This window comes from Petromyzon marinus, chromosome 48 (assembly GCF_048934315.1).
Source record: "Petromyzon marinus isolate PM22_M1 ecotype Great Lakes invasive population chromosome 48, UKy_Petmar_22M1.pri1.0, whole genome shotgun sequence".
NCBI lineage: Eukaryota > Metazoa > Chordata > Hyperoartia > Petromyzontiformes > Petromyzontidae > Petromyzon > Petromyzon marinus.
This window is the reverse complement of record NC_133714.1, coordinates 4,764,007-4,777,968: the sequence shown is the minus strand read 5'-3', so window position 1 is coordinate 4,777,968 and position 13,962 is coordinate 4,764,007. Positions and strand designations below refer to the sequence as shown.

The window sequence follows — 13,962 nt, the reverse complement described above, 5'->3', positions numbered from 1 at the left end:
AATTACTTTGTATGGAATCGCTTTGTGGTGGATCTAGAAGAGTTGTATCACTGGTCAGCAGCACCTAAGGTGGCACAACGTTCATCATCATCATCGTCAGCAGCATCTGTGAGCGCAAAAACGTGTTGAGCAAACACGCGGTACAACCCTGATAATGAGGCACTTTGGAAAGCTTGTGTACAGCACAACCGCAAACAACCTACGCAGCAGTAAAATTAGTACCAGTTTATGGGAAGTCAACACTGGTACTCTTAGGGCAGGATTTCTCAAAGTGTGGTCCCTGCACCACCACTGGTGGTCCGCGACGATCCTCCAGGTGGTCCATGGGGCTGTGATGCACGGGTTGATATGGATAATAATGACAATGTTTATTTGCCATTTGTTTTGAACATGAATTAAGATATTTCAGTACGAAAAATTAAGTTAAATAAACTCCCCAAATTAAACTACCCTTAACCCTAAGAACTACATGCAACACCCACCCCCCCTAAAAAATATCCTTATATCTGCGTTTAAAAAAATAAATGTTGTTATGCTCCGGTAGTATGAATAATCTTGTATGGCTGGTATTGAGAGAGAGAAGCATATCTGTGAACCCATATGGTTTACCCGTATTCTTGTACGGGGAAATTTTGTTTTTAGGTCCATGTGGCATACAGCTGTTTCAATACGGGCAATTTTTTGCCTTTGTGTTTCTCCGTTGTGATGGGACTTTGTAGGATGAACGTTGAAATGTATAAGGGCACAGGGTGACCAATAAGGTCTGAATTGGTCTGTAATAAGGTAGGCACTGATGAGGGGTTGACAGGTATGGAGAAGTGAATCCGTTTTGTCACCGAGGGTGGTGGTGGGGCTGCGTGGTCCGCGGAAATGTTTGCATCGGCTGAGTGGTCCACACGCCAAAAAGGTTTGAGTAACACTGGCCTAAGGGGGGATACAAGCGTCAACAATGGGAATGTGTAATTTCCACCACTACAGGATTGTAAAGAGGAGATGAGCACTGCTTACACGCTCATGAGCGCAGATAACTATATTCTTGGTTCTTTCGGTAAAGTCACGTTGAAGGGAAACAATAAAATAATAAAATATATAATAAAATATACATTTTTATTTTATTGTTTCCCTTCAACGTGACTTTACCGAAAGAACCAAGAATATGAATCACTGCAGTCACGAAAGCTTTAAATCAGCAGAGAACTACTTTAAGTTTTTGGCTTCTTTGCCGTGACCTTCATCGTGATTTCTTTCCGTGTGACTGCAGTGACTTTGGATACTACAAAGATAGTGGCAAATGTGTAGAAGAGTGGAAATTCAACAAAACCTCGCTGCACGTGTGCGTTACTGAAGGAGAGCAGCTGATCGAGACAGAGGGGTAAGTTACAACGTTGTACTTTTTTCTTGCAATTGTAAGCAGTGAAGTTGAACAATGTTACTGGCTTTAAATTGCAAAAAATATTTATCAAGTGTTTGACACTGGATGGATACAATACAAAAAAAAATATGCATGACAAATTAGTATTACATTTTGTTTGTTCTTGTTATTTGGAGTTGTATATTCGGTAGAATTTCAGAGTATGGAATGTCATTTTAACATACGGTTAAATGCTTGAAATTGGGTAAAAAGATCTAGGTTAAAAATAACAATCATCAGACTAAACAAAATTGTCGTAATCCTCATCTGAATTTTGCAGTCTCTTTAAGCCAACCAATAAATAATACACAGATCCCTGGGAAATTGGAAATAAGTTAGATGATTGGCAATAACTTTCATATTAACGTAACATGTAGATTTTCACAGCCAGTTTTATGATTCAGAATAGATATTTGGGTTAGGCCACATGTAACGATCTGGACAAATTTGTGTTGCAAAACCCTCCACCACCCGACTCGGCCAAAGAAATGTTATTGTCACACTGAGCACAGGCGGTTAACGACGCGCAGATTGTTATTTTTTATTATTCAAAATCTTCGGCCATTTAAAAGACCCTATTCTCACAGCAAAGCAATTAGATACGGCTGTTTCACTTGAATTCTCGCCAAGCATCAGAACAGTAAAAGCTCCAAGCGCTGCTCGCTAATTCATAGCTATTGTTCCATTAATCTGTCCATTCTACATTACAATGTTGCTCCTTTATTCAGTCTTTAAACGACGCCAATACGTCGGGGCCAAGTTCACGAATCGTTTTGAACACGTCGAGGGGCAGTTTTTCAGTCGTTCTGCCATTGGATTGGGAGCCTGTGGAGAGGTCTTAAGAATTCGGAGCGATGTGGTCTCGTTCGCGAATGTGGGTGAGGAGTCTGGCTGCTGCATCTCATATCGCTCGTCGCATGCATCAAGGTATCGCAAGGTGCCAGGAGACAAATGCGAGGGAGGGCTGCAGCACAACAGCACGAGGAAGGTGACGTCGATAGCGTGCACGCACACCCTCATCAAAACCCAGGTCGACCCGGTGTTCACGACAACGGCGTCGTCGTCGGAGGTACGTCAAGTTAACCCTTTCCCATTCCGAGACATCTGACAGTTGCAGGGTGGGGTCCCGTTCACCGCTGAATCTTGGGACGCGTTAGCGTTAGTTTTATTTAGAGAGGCATAGCGCCGTTGTTTTTAAACACATTGTACTCACCGCAGAGAACTGTAGCGACATAACCGCACTCTGATAGATGGTACCAAACTGTGCCACACGCCCTCCGGCATGGCTTTGTGGGAGCCTTGGTACGTCTTCAGACCTCAAGACGTACCGAGAAAGTTATTTCCTTTTTTTTTCTTCAGACTTCCGATTTCGTTCAGATAATGTAAAGGTTATAATAATTGTAATAATCGAGTACAGTAAAACCTTGGATTGCGAGTAACTTGTTTTGCAAGACGAGCAACATTTTTAAATACATCTTAACTTGATAAACGAGCGAGGTCTTGCAATACGAGTAGTACGCTTTGTCTGCCGAGCGTCACGTGATCACAACTGAGCCGATGGTTCTTCAAGAGCTGGTGGAGGAACATGGCCAGGAGCTGACCACCGACGAACTGATGGATCTGCATCGTGAGCAACAGCAAGAGGTTATGGAGGAGAACTCGTTTGAGGAGGAGGAGATAAAGACAAAGGGAGTCCCTCACTTCAAATGAGATTAGGGAGATGTGTAAAATGTGGGAAACAGTGCAAAATTTTGTAGAAAAGCACCACCCGAATAAGGCTGTAGCAGTGCGAGCGATGAATCTGTTTAACGGCAATGCAATGTCACATTTCCATGAAATCCTCAAAAGGAGGCAAAAGCAAGTGTCATTGGATATGTTCCTTGTTCAAGTTGCACAAGAAGAAAAAGATTCCAGTGAGCCAACAGATGGCAGTGATTCCATTAGTGACAGTGAAAGTCGTCCTACACAATAACCCTCCTCCTCTCTCTCGTCTCCCTCACACCAGCCACGATTACATTTAATTAATACATTTGATTACTTTATATTACATTTAAATAATACAAATATAAAAAGTTTTGTATTAATAATTTTTACATGAATATTTTTGGGTTGTGGAACGAATCATCTGAGTTTCCATTATTTCTTATGGGGAAATTCGCTTTGATATACGAGTGCTTTGGATTACAAACACGTTTCCGGAACGAAATATGCTCGCAATCCAAGGTTTTACTGTACGTTGGTATTCGTGCAAATTGTACTGCAACACGAGTATACGTAGGAGGCCTATGACCATAGCACCCAGAATGCGGCAGTCTTGTCAGATCTCGGAAGCTAAGCAGGTCACCACCTGCACAGAGCTAGTGTGGGTAACCACCGTGCGTACGCGACAGGTCGTTATCGGTTGCGGGGCTTACACGGTGGGCAGCAGCAGCAGCAGAGGGCAGTGCAGCACAATCCATTGTCGTACTGCGCTTCTATGCCGTTGCATTAATGCTCTCCGTATTCAGAAACCCGCACTGACGGCGAACCTCTAACGATACGCATGGTGCAGGGGAAGCCCTCATCCGACAAGTCATTGAATTGTATTAATCGCCGGATCATTTTTCCGGTGCGGCAGTTCAAACAATGGTGCAAAATTCTTAAATCCCCCCCCCCGCCTCTCGTGTCCACGCAGCGCTCTCAATGGGTGTGCCACACTTTATTGATTGGCAGGTCGGTTGTGGTGGGGCAAAGCGTGAGCAACCCGCACCAATTTTTTCTTTGTGATTTGTTTGCCTATCCTTTACTTTGCGCTCCTGTCGTGTTTTGTATTGTTTGTTGTAACGTTCTTACCCCGCTCCTACTGGACGTCTGTACAAAAAAGAGCTTTGTAGCTCATCAGATTCTTCCAGCATGAATGAAGATTTTGCTTCCGATCCTATTCGATGACGTCTGGTTGGCATGGAAGATTAGGCCAGATACCCTTTAGGAGGAGCTCTACAGAGCTTCCTATAATGGAGCAATTTTAGGGCTAAACCTTTACGGTTTGCCACTTATCGTAGTGATGCTATCTCTCAGCATTTGTGTGATGGTGGTGTTTGGTGTTTTGTAGCCAAGCTCGCAGAAGCGCACATCAAACAACCACGGGGGAGTGATCGCTCTCGTCGTTCTTTTCGTCTTGGTCGTCATCGGCGTGCTCGTCATTGCGGCGAGGAGGAGCCAAGCCTTCAAGGACCGGTGAGTGTTTAGAGCTGCGGCCTCCTGTGCCTCCAAAGCCTTCCGCATTCCGCGAGGTCAACGGTAACGACGGCCGCCCCATGGCCGCTGCCACCTCATCCATATCACTCCTGCACGTGAATGTACAATCTCTCTTCTCTTGTAGAGATAGGAATCTCGTCCGTGTGTTTTAAGCTGGCTGACGTGAGTTCACATTTTCAGATGTATGTATGGTGAGCTTCTTTCGCGCCGTACGTAGCCAACCGTACTAATCGGAGGTGCGGGGGGAAGAACGACAACAAAAAACGATTTCCTCCCTGCGTCTCCACGGTGCATATCTTCTTAGCTGGCTTCTCTCCGTTGTCTGCCATTCTGTCACCAGTCTAACCCACCGATATGTTCTGTCCACAATCGTAAATAATATTAATTCTGTACATTTAGTATTCGCGCCTATTATTGTAGCGCAAGGCTTTTACAAAGGCGCAATGTTTCACAGAAGGTCTGCAGTAATTTCACAGTCGGGGAGCGATGTTGCTATATTTAATCCAGTTTGGTAATTTAGTTTGAATGTGGAAAATTTTTACCCATGACAGCAGCGCGCAATGGCCTGCTCGTTTCGAATGACATGAGGGGATCTTTATCATCCACCTTGGAAGCATACAGCATGTATTTTTTTACGGTCAATACACCACCACAGTGTTAACCAGGGCGGCCTGCTAGATTCGAGCCGCGAACCTGTGCAACAAGCGGCAAACGAACTGCTGCTGGGCCGTGTCACCGCCCAGAGTTAACAAATCGACGAAAAGTCCCGTACACTCACCGCGCTGTGCCGCGTAGCACGTGCGCGCCAAAAGAACGTTTGCATGTCGTGTTTTGCAGATGTAACTCCATTCGATACCTGATTCTACGAGAAGAACAAGTCAATCTCTAAAGCCATTCGCAGGAAGAGACCCAGGAGCCTTGCTGCCCCGTTCAAGTGAGACCTTTTTTTGCAACAAAACAGAAAGGTGGTGAAGGTTTCCCATGGTTATCTCACGCACATCCCGACACGGCTGCAGCATGTAAACACGTGGTTATCAATGCACAAAGTCTGACTCGAGTTGGTTTGAGGTTCTATTACGGGTTATCTCGCGCAAAAACCCAGCTTTGGATTTGCACGCACGACTTCACGGCACAGATTTGGATTGTGTTTTGCTGTGCACGTGATTAAAAAAAAAAATGCATTCCGGTATATAATTCGTTTGCCTAAATTACATAAAAAATGCCAATTGTGCTTGCAGTGGTGTTTGCGTTCATAGCTTCCAAAATGATCTTATCAAGCTGCTGGTGTTAATCAGATACATTATTACAAATTACAGAGAAGTCTTCTGCTATAGGCTGCGACTATCAAAATAGAATTGCTGATGCACTCGACATGAAGCCATTTGCATCGCAGCAGGGAGGACACACGTACGAAGTTACGCGTTGTTTAATAGTTAAAAAAGCGATAAGTGATTTCCTGCTCAAAAAAGAGGCAGTGCTCAACTCCCACTCGCAGGCTTGAGCCATTGGTGGAAATTCCTCATTCCTATGGTGGCAACAAGTCCCCTCCACAGGATAACCTCCTCTCAAAGTGGTGCTTTATGGGTTGCCTGGAGTGATTATAGGCCGAATTGGTTCATATCACTGTTTCATTGACCACGGACAATGTGATCTTTAGACATCAACTATTATTTCATCTTGATATGCGAGCTAGTGATTTGGCTAAATTTGAACAATTTGCTCGGGTGTTTCCTTAACAAGAAAGGTACGAGTGAGTTTAACGCTGACAATGTAAAAAAGTGCGTCGGTTAATTCTGCCTTTTAACAACCGGGGGGGAGGGGCGGTGGGGTGTCCTGCAAAGTCGATAACGCACGAATATTTCTTTTCAGATTGCGAATGTAAGCTTCATTGGAACAGCTTATGATCCATTTTTGATAGTTTATTGTATCATCCCCTTGCAGATGGCCACGCAATGAACGTATCAGTTAACTTGGTTTGTCAACTTTATCTGCCTACTTTCTGGACAATTAAATGTCTTGCGTTAACGAGTTTTTCAGCGCACACGTCGGTTGTTTCACAGAGATTGTGTACAAGAGCACACGCACTTGCACCCACATGACCCGACAAACTTGTAATTTAATCAAAATCATCCAAAGTTTAAGCCTTTGCCTTATAAATATGTCTGTGTGTGCATCGACTGCTGGTAATTTACATAATTCCTAGCTTGTTATTTCACTGTAATAAAAATCACGATATTTGATTACTTATTTACACGCATTATTCAAATGCCCGAAGTTTGTGTGTCATTTAGCGCAGGGTAAAGGACTATCGAGTATGCGCAGTTTGTGTGGTATGGCAACTTGTTTTCCAGCGTGTTGTTTTGCTTGTGAAGCCTCGCGATATTTAAGTGAAGACACAGCCGATCTCAGCGTGGATTATTTTCTAGATTTTGGTGGAAGGCCAGAGGGATATTGGAAGCCTTTGGCGACAATTCTATCCCGCTTAAATATCTTTTAGCATGGATTATATTTCAAAAGGGAGAGGGGTAAACATAGTTCCCTCCGTTTATGATTATTGTTCATCTTACACTTTATTGAATACTCTTTTATAGCTGATACTGACAACAGAAACTAGCCTATTGCTTTACGTGGCAAGAACTTTACAACAGCTACTACACATTGGTAATTACCATTATTGTGAGGCTATAGAAATTGAGCAATTGCTATTTGTAAAATGCGTGGCGATTTCTCAGCTACACACGAACATTCTTAAATGCATATAATTGTACAAATCCTCATACATCCATGCGCGATAGATTACCTACTGAAACGGTGTAACAATTACAGTTCTCTATCTTCCGGTATTGTTGCAGATGAGACGAATCTGTTACCTAAATACCTGCACAAACATCCTGATGGCAATGGAAAAAATAACATCAACAGGTCAATACAGTTGGTGTTAACATTGCTGCAGGTTTATATGCCTACAGATATTTAGGCTTTGCCATCTGCACGATACGGGAACGCTAACTACGGCACTTTGGGCACGTGGCTCCTCGCTTGCCCTTGGCTAGCTCTGCCTGCCAGGTTCTCTGTGCGAGAGAATCTCGTGGGTGGAGGAGGACAAAGACCTTGGCCACAGGCAGTATGGATGAACGTATCGGATTGACCACTACTGTTGAGATTTGGGGGATCGAAAGGGGGCACAGCTCATTGGCTTTGCCAAGTACCCCGAGGAATTGGCGCCAGATGGTGGATGCTGCCACGCACGCTGTCTCGGCGTATGCTCCCACACTTGACTTGAAGTCCATTAAAAATACATTTATCCCAGAAGTGCATTTCGCAGTTGAGGAAATGCTTCGATGTGGCGAGCGGGTTGCACGCAAATAACCGTGCGGCACGGGTGGCATGCAGTAGCAGGAGAGATAACATGAGGTTCAGCGGCTCTGACGAGCGGCAATAGCACGAGCATAGCGGCGCAAGTGATGGTGCAGGGATTGCAGTGAGGCAGACGGACAAACAGCGCAGGTGAGAATGTCGCTTTGGCAGATGGGCACTTTAGCTTCGTGCAGTGGTTCTTAAAGTGTGGTCCGCTCTGATCTTTCAGGTCGTCCGCGGGGCTGTGATGCAAATGCAGGTTGATCTGGAACTAATTAATATTTTGGTCATGATATTTAATTAATAAAAAAAAATTAGGTTAGGTAAACTTCACTGATTAAACTACCCTAACCGAAAGGTAATTTTTTTTACATTTGTTATGCTAATGTAAATCATTTTGTATTGCTGGTGTTTGGGGAGATAAGCGAATGCGTTTTGTCACCAGCAGAGGGGGTGCTGGCTGGTCCGTGAAATGTTTGAGAAAGGTAGCAATGACCTACCTACTGACTTGTTAACTTAGAATGTGTTAGAGTACGCTTCGTTGAGGTTATTAAAACCCCGAAAATGGCTCTGGAAAGTACAAGGCATCGTTAAAGCCATAGTTTATTAAGCTGTAATATATTTCACATCTGCACTATAAGATAAATGGCACTGTATAGAGGTAGCTTCCAATATCACCACAAACATGTAAATAGCTCGTGTGAATTTGAATTATTAGAAACTATATATCATACAATATATAGGTATGGCAGAATTATATAACTGTTTTATTTGGTATGAATATATGGTTCGTAACTTTACCTTAACATTTTAAAATGTTTTCGTTTGCTTAAGGGAATTTACATTTAAGACTTTTAGGGGTATTAAAATATAAATATGCATTCATAGGAAACTAAGCAAGCGGTACAATCAAGGCGCTTGATGTCTTTGAGTTGCACAAAGGGGAACACGAGAGAACGTATGCCGGATAGACAACGTCGTTTAATAAAAGTGCGTTCAAGTAGGACACGTTCCTCGGAGGGATGGCACATGGTCGAGACTAATGATGGAGTGGCAACCAAGGGATGGAACGCCCCAAATAGTCTCACGGAATTGGAGCAATGAAATCACTTCGTGTGTGTAGGTGCCATGTGATTTGTTAGATTGCAGGGTGATGGGAGAGAGCAATGGCCTTGGAGAAGGCCTTCAAGGCTGATGATGAAAATGATGGTGACCATAGAAAAACACAGTAATTGCTTTGTTGTGAGCAAGTGGAGGAATTGTCCAGGCTTTTTGCTGGTTAAGCTCAGGACTCGAGCAATGGCCGTTATGTAAAACCAGGTGGGAGCACGTTGAGAGCCGTAGTAGTAGTATGAGGCCTTGGTTTAATTTCAGTGAAGCTGCAAGTTCAACAATTTGGGAATGTTGCAGCAATTTAGGAATGTATAATTATGCTTTTATTTTACATAGCGTCATTCATGCTAATAGCATCCAATAACGCTGTATATTAATTATATATGGAGACCAAATCCCATTTACAGCACTACCAAGCAAATGAAAACCCTACTACTGCAAAGCTAAATAAAAAAAATGAATAAACAAATTTAGAAATGGCACCAAAACAAAGAGCATAAACAGTTTATCACAACAGAGAAATTAGTCCATTCAATCACATCCCACGTTTGAGATTTTAAAAAAAACCTATCTTGCGTGCCTTATTTTAATGTTACTATCTACTTTTTGCTAAGCATAGGTAAGGCCTGCCATTGTGATTTTGATCAAGGGACAGGCTCTGGGCGATGGTTATGATGGCATGCTAAAGGGACCGCATTATGGTCAGACTTGTTATGGCTGTATTTAGTTAGTCCGTATCGTACTGTAAAGCCTCGGCTTGTTTTTGTTGACAGGCTTGTACATTTTATGGCTGGGCGATAAGGTTGTTATGGTCCTGGCTTGGCATTTGGATTACGGCAAAAAGTCCTATGTAACCAGAGTTGTGGTTTGCTTCACGATGGGTCTCTTTGTGCATGGTGTAAAATTATGACGCATGGTTGATGGATTCACGATAGCATCGTGTGTGTGACACTCTCCTGGCAGGAGATCGGGTGCCTTTTTGAAAGGCAGTACAGCAAGTAGGTTTAAGACCTGTCTTATATGGCCTTTGTGTGTCTTCTAACGTATATGGGTTTCTCAGGGTATTCTTGTTTCCTTCCACAAGTATAAGTACTGTGCGTGAGTAATAATTGCCCAAGTATCTCGCGTAAAGCAAAAACCCCTGTAAGAATGTGAGGCTTTTTCAGAAGCAATAAACAAAAACATCCGTATCATTTACAGCAGTAATAAAACATAACACAGGACATTAAAATGTGAATCGTTTTCTTATTCTGATTCCCATCGCACTGTACCTAAATCATTTGCTGTGTTGATAAAACTTCCATTGTCAGTTTATTTTGATGCATAAAAAAACTGCTAAGTCTGTAAAATGTAGATGTCTTCCTTTGATTGCCCAAAGTTTTAAGTAGATCTGGAAAAGTCACAACATAATTGGAAATGTTCCAAATTTGTTTTTCAACGGGAAATATAAGTTTCCAATGGGCATTTCGACACATTTTATTTAAAAAAAAACAAATTTTTAAACGCAGCATAATGATGTTTTTTTCAAATGCCACTGCCCGATGCATGATTGACCTCACTACTTGGAAAGATGCCAGACGTAGATGCTTTCGCGGTGTGTCCAGGTTGTACCGCGTGTTGTTTCGGCACGGGCAAACGCCCAGAACGTGGTAGCGAAACGTCGGACATCCCGCCAAACAACACGTGGTTCGGCCCAAAAATCACACGGTAGGGCATTGTAAGTTTTAATGAAAAAGAATTGGTTTGCGGTTTTTTTTTTTAGCGTGGAGCCATGAGAACACAGGGGACGACTTTTGTACTCAACGGGACGTTAGGATTTAAATTTCGATTTAAAGCTTTCGTGACTGCAAGGATTCATCTTCTTTGGTTCTTTCGGTAAAGTCACGTAGAATGAGAATAAAATAATAAATTGATAAAATAAAATAACACAATAAAATTCTCACGACGTTTCGGCCACAACACAAGCGCTTGTGTTGTGGCTGAAACGTCGTGAGAATTTTATTGTGTTATTTTATTTTATCAATTTATTATTTTATTCTCATTCTACGTGACTTTACCGAAAGAACCAAAGAAGGGGACGTTAGGAGTCGAGTGTAAGGCTTGCAGTTCCACACCAACCAATTGGAATCATTGTTTTTTGTTTCACGTTTGTAAATAGCACTCGAAATGATAACCTCATTGCCCACACAGTGCCTCAAGTCTTCGTTGTAAATGCGATTACGTACATATTTAGTTGTACTCGTGAATTACAACGCAAGTACAGTTTCTGTTTTTTGTTTGTGTTAAGCCAAACCTAAATTAATTTGAACGTTTCCTAAAACGATTTAGTCAAAGTGGTGTGAACAATTGCAGGGCTGTAACTATCCGTAAAACTTGGCCTTTAACCAGGTTTCTAAAAAAGCTGGACGCCAATGATCCTAAAAATAATTGGAATTGAGTTTCGAGTCTTCGGGGGAGAATGTAGTTGATGGAACACAACATTAATTTTGTTGGCCACAAGTGTTGCGCGATTATTATTATGCCGCGGTTAGCTTTTAAAGCAGCTTTGCTCTCTCCGCTTGAAAATTGTAACGAAAACAGTTGTGATGTGCGAACGTATACCGCCAAATGTGTAATTGTGAACGTTACATCGGTATATATTTACATATTTGTTCTATTCCAAGTTGTCACGTGCTACGTGGTATGTTGCTGATGTATGTGGTGTCCACCTTAACTTATTCAGTTTTAATGCTGCACTGTAAACAATATTCTGCATTGACTTTTCACCATGTGTTGATGCTCCTATATTGCGACCTATTTAGACGATCACATGGGACGCGGACAACTCGTTGTACACGCGATTGAATAAGTGGCACAGAACTGTGTATTGATTTTAGGGGTTTTGATTAGTTAAAAAAATTAAGTCAGTGCCATCCACAGCCTGTTTATAAAATGTTGATTGCCCTATAGATAACGCAGGGCTTGAACTCAAAACATTACAGGGGCTTGATTTTATTGTTCTGCACACTTCATTTTAGCGTGCATTGGATTTTCTTAATCATTTATTTTCCATTGCAATGTTTATTGTCTGGGTTGACTGGTGTTTGGAGCGAAGCGCCAGTCTATCGAGAAAACCCCAACGATTTTAAATTAATCTCGCGTACAAATGCAAGTGCATCTTAAGACCGTTTCCAAACAAAGTGACGAGGGGATGATGGGGTAAACTTTGGGTTGTGCAGCATAAACTCCCATCGGCGGACAGCCGCGTCGACGCACGGTGACGTTGGGATTGAACGCTTACGGTTTTTTTGTGTGTTCCGACTTTCACCAATCCGTTACCCCACTCCATCACAAAGAAACGCCTCTGAGCAAAAAGCAACAGCCCTGGAATGAGAACTTACACGGCTGCCCGTCGCCCCCTGTGTCTTATTCAGTGAATGTACTTTATCTGCCTCGGAGAGCGCAATGGCATCAGAGACTCGTGCCATTCTCTGACGCTTTTATAAGTTCATGCCATCCGAATTGAAGATCACGTAATATGGGTTTCATGCATTTAACTAATCAACCTGTTGACTGCCAAAAATAACGCACGATACACGTTTGTTTAGCCGTGTTACCAAACCCAGGGGCTCGAATCCAAACATACCATCGCAGTTGTTTTTTTGTTTTTTTGTGTGCACTTACACAACATCACAGTTGAAGAAGGGAACTAGTGGGGTGCAAATGAGAACTCCTAAAAGCACAACCCACCACGTCCCTCTTTTTTTATTTGCCGTGTGCTGGAATGTTACGTGCACAGGATAGCCTGATATAGGTATCGGTGTATAATTTAAAAAAATGTTTTGTATTTTTGTGCAAATTTAATTTGTGGCAATGTTAACTATCAATGTTATACGGTATACACTTTAGCTTTTGTAAAAGTTATTTTCAATAGAGGCATTTTACTTAGCCAAGCTAAGTTTCTTCCCATATATTTTGTTGGGCAATGTTATTAATCATATAAGGTATACCCTCAAATTAACAATGCCTGTATTTGTTTCAGGGATTATCGAACTGATAAACATTGGGAATATTGTGAAAGTTTGGCTATGTTTAAACGGCCTCTATCCTTTTGCTGTGCGCGTGCACCACCGATGTGACAGATCCAGAATAACACGAGGGTTAAAAATACATCTTAATATAATTCACCAGTGCCACGTAGCCGTTTGCAAATAGCATTCGGTACGGCGGTGTCAGTCAAAATATCGCCCACGTGTGCCGTCCCTTCAAAGTACTGAATGGGATCAACGACATTTTTAACACCCTTGTCAACAACACTGTCTTAAAATATAAATATAATCGGCAACACTGCAAGGCGGTGTTATTGACGAGTGGTTTATATATATCAATATTCATGGATGAAAAGTCATGTTGTGGCACATCTTAGCTGTGTGGTGGATGGGGTTTGAACCGTGCTATGGCATCTGGATACTCTCAGGCTCGTTTGCAATCTGTTCTGTCACCTGAATGTCTCGACACATTTAGCGAGTGTGGACTTTAAATGCCTCCAAGCATTGCAAACATCACTGTGTTGAAATCTTATGTAAGGTAGCAATACAGTTATTTGCAACAACAAACAGGAGGCATTACTTTGATTGTAACCCTCAATTTCGCTTTCATCAATGTGTGGCTTTTTAAACGAATGGAAACCTCAATAAAGCCTGTTTTTAAAGGTGATCTATACGTTGTGGTTATCAAACGTCTGCACTTGATGTGTATATACTGGCTTCTTCTTTCGTATGGCTGATGTAGATGCAGAGCAACAACTACAATTTCACATTCAGGTTGGTCAAGCCAGACAGCCGCGTCACGAGCAGCGGAGAAGT

At 42.4% G+C, this 13,962-nt stretch overlaps 1 protein-coding gene across 1 annotated transcript in view; it reads left to right on the top strand.

Moving 5' to 3' along the window:
* The window catches only part of LOC116952725 (sortilin-like), a 47,064-nt gene extending 33,251 nt beyond the window's left edge, over positions 1–13,813 (top strand). Inside the window, exons 17-20 of the mRNA XM_032972332.2 lie at positions 1,262–1,372; positions 2,339–2,480; positions 4,503–4,627; positions 5,486–13,813. Of these exons, the coding sequence (XP_032828223.2) occupies positions 1,262–1,372; positions 2,339–2,480; positions 4,503–4,627; positions 5,486–5,537 (430 nt within the window). The 3' untranslated portion in view covers positions 5,538–13,813. The remainder of the gene's footprint in view (positions 1–1,261; positions 1,373–2,338; positions 2,481–4,502; positions 4,628–5,485) is intronic.
* The last annotated feature ends 149 nt before the right edge of the window (positions 13,814–13,962 follow it).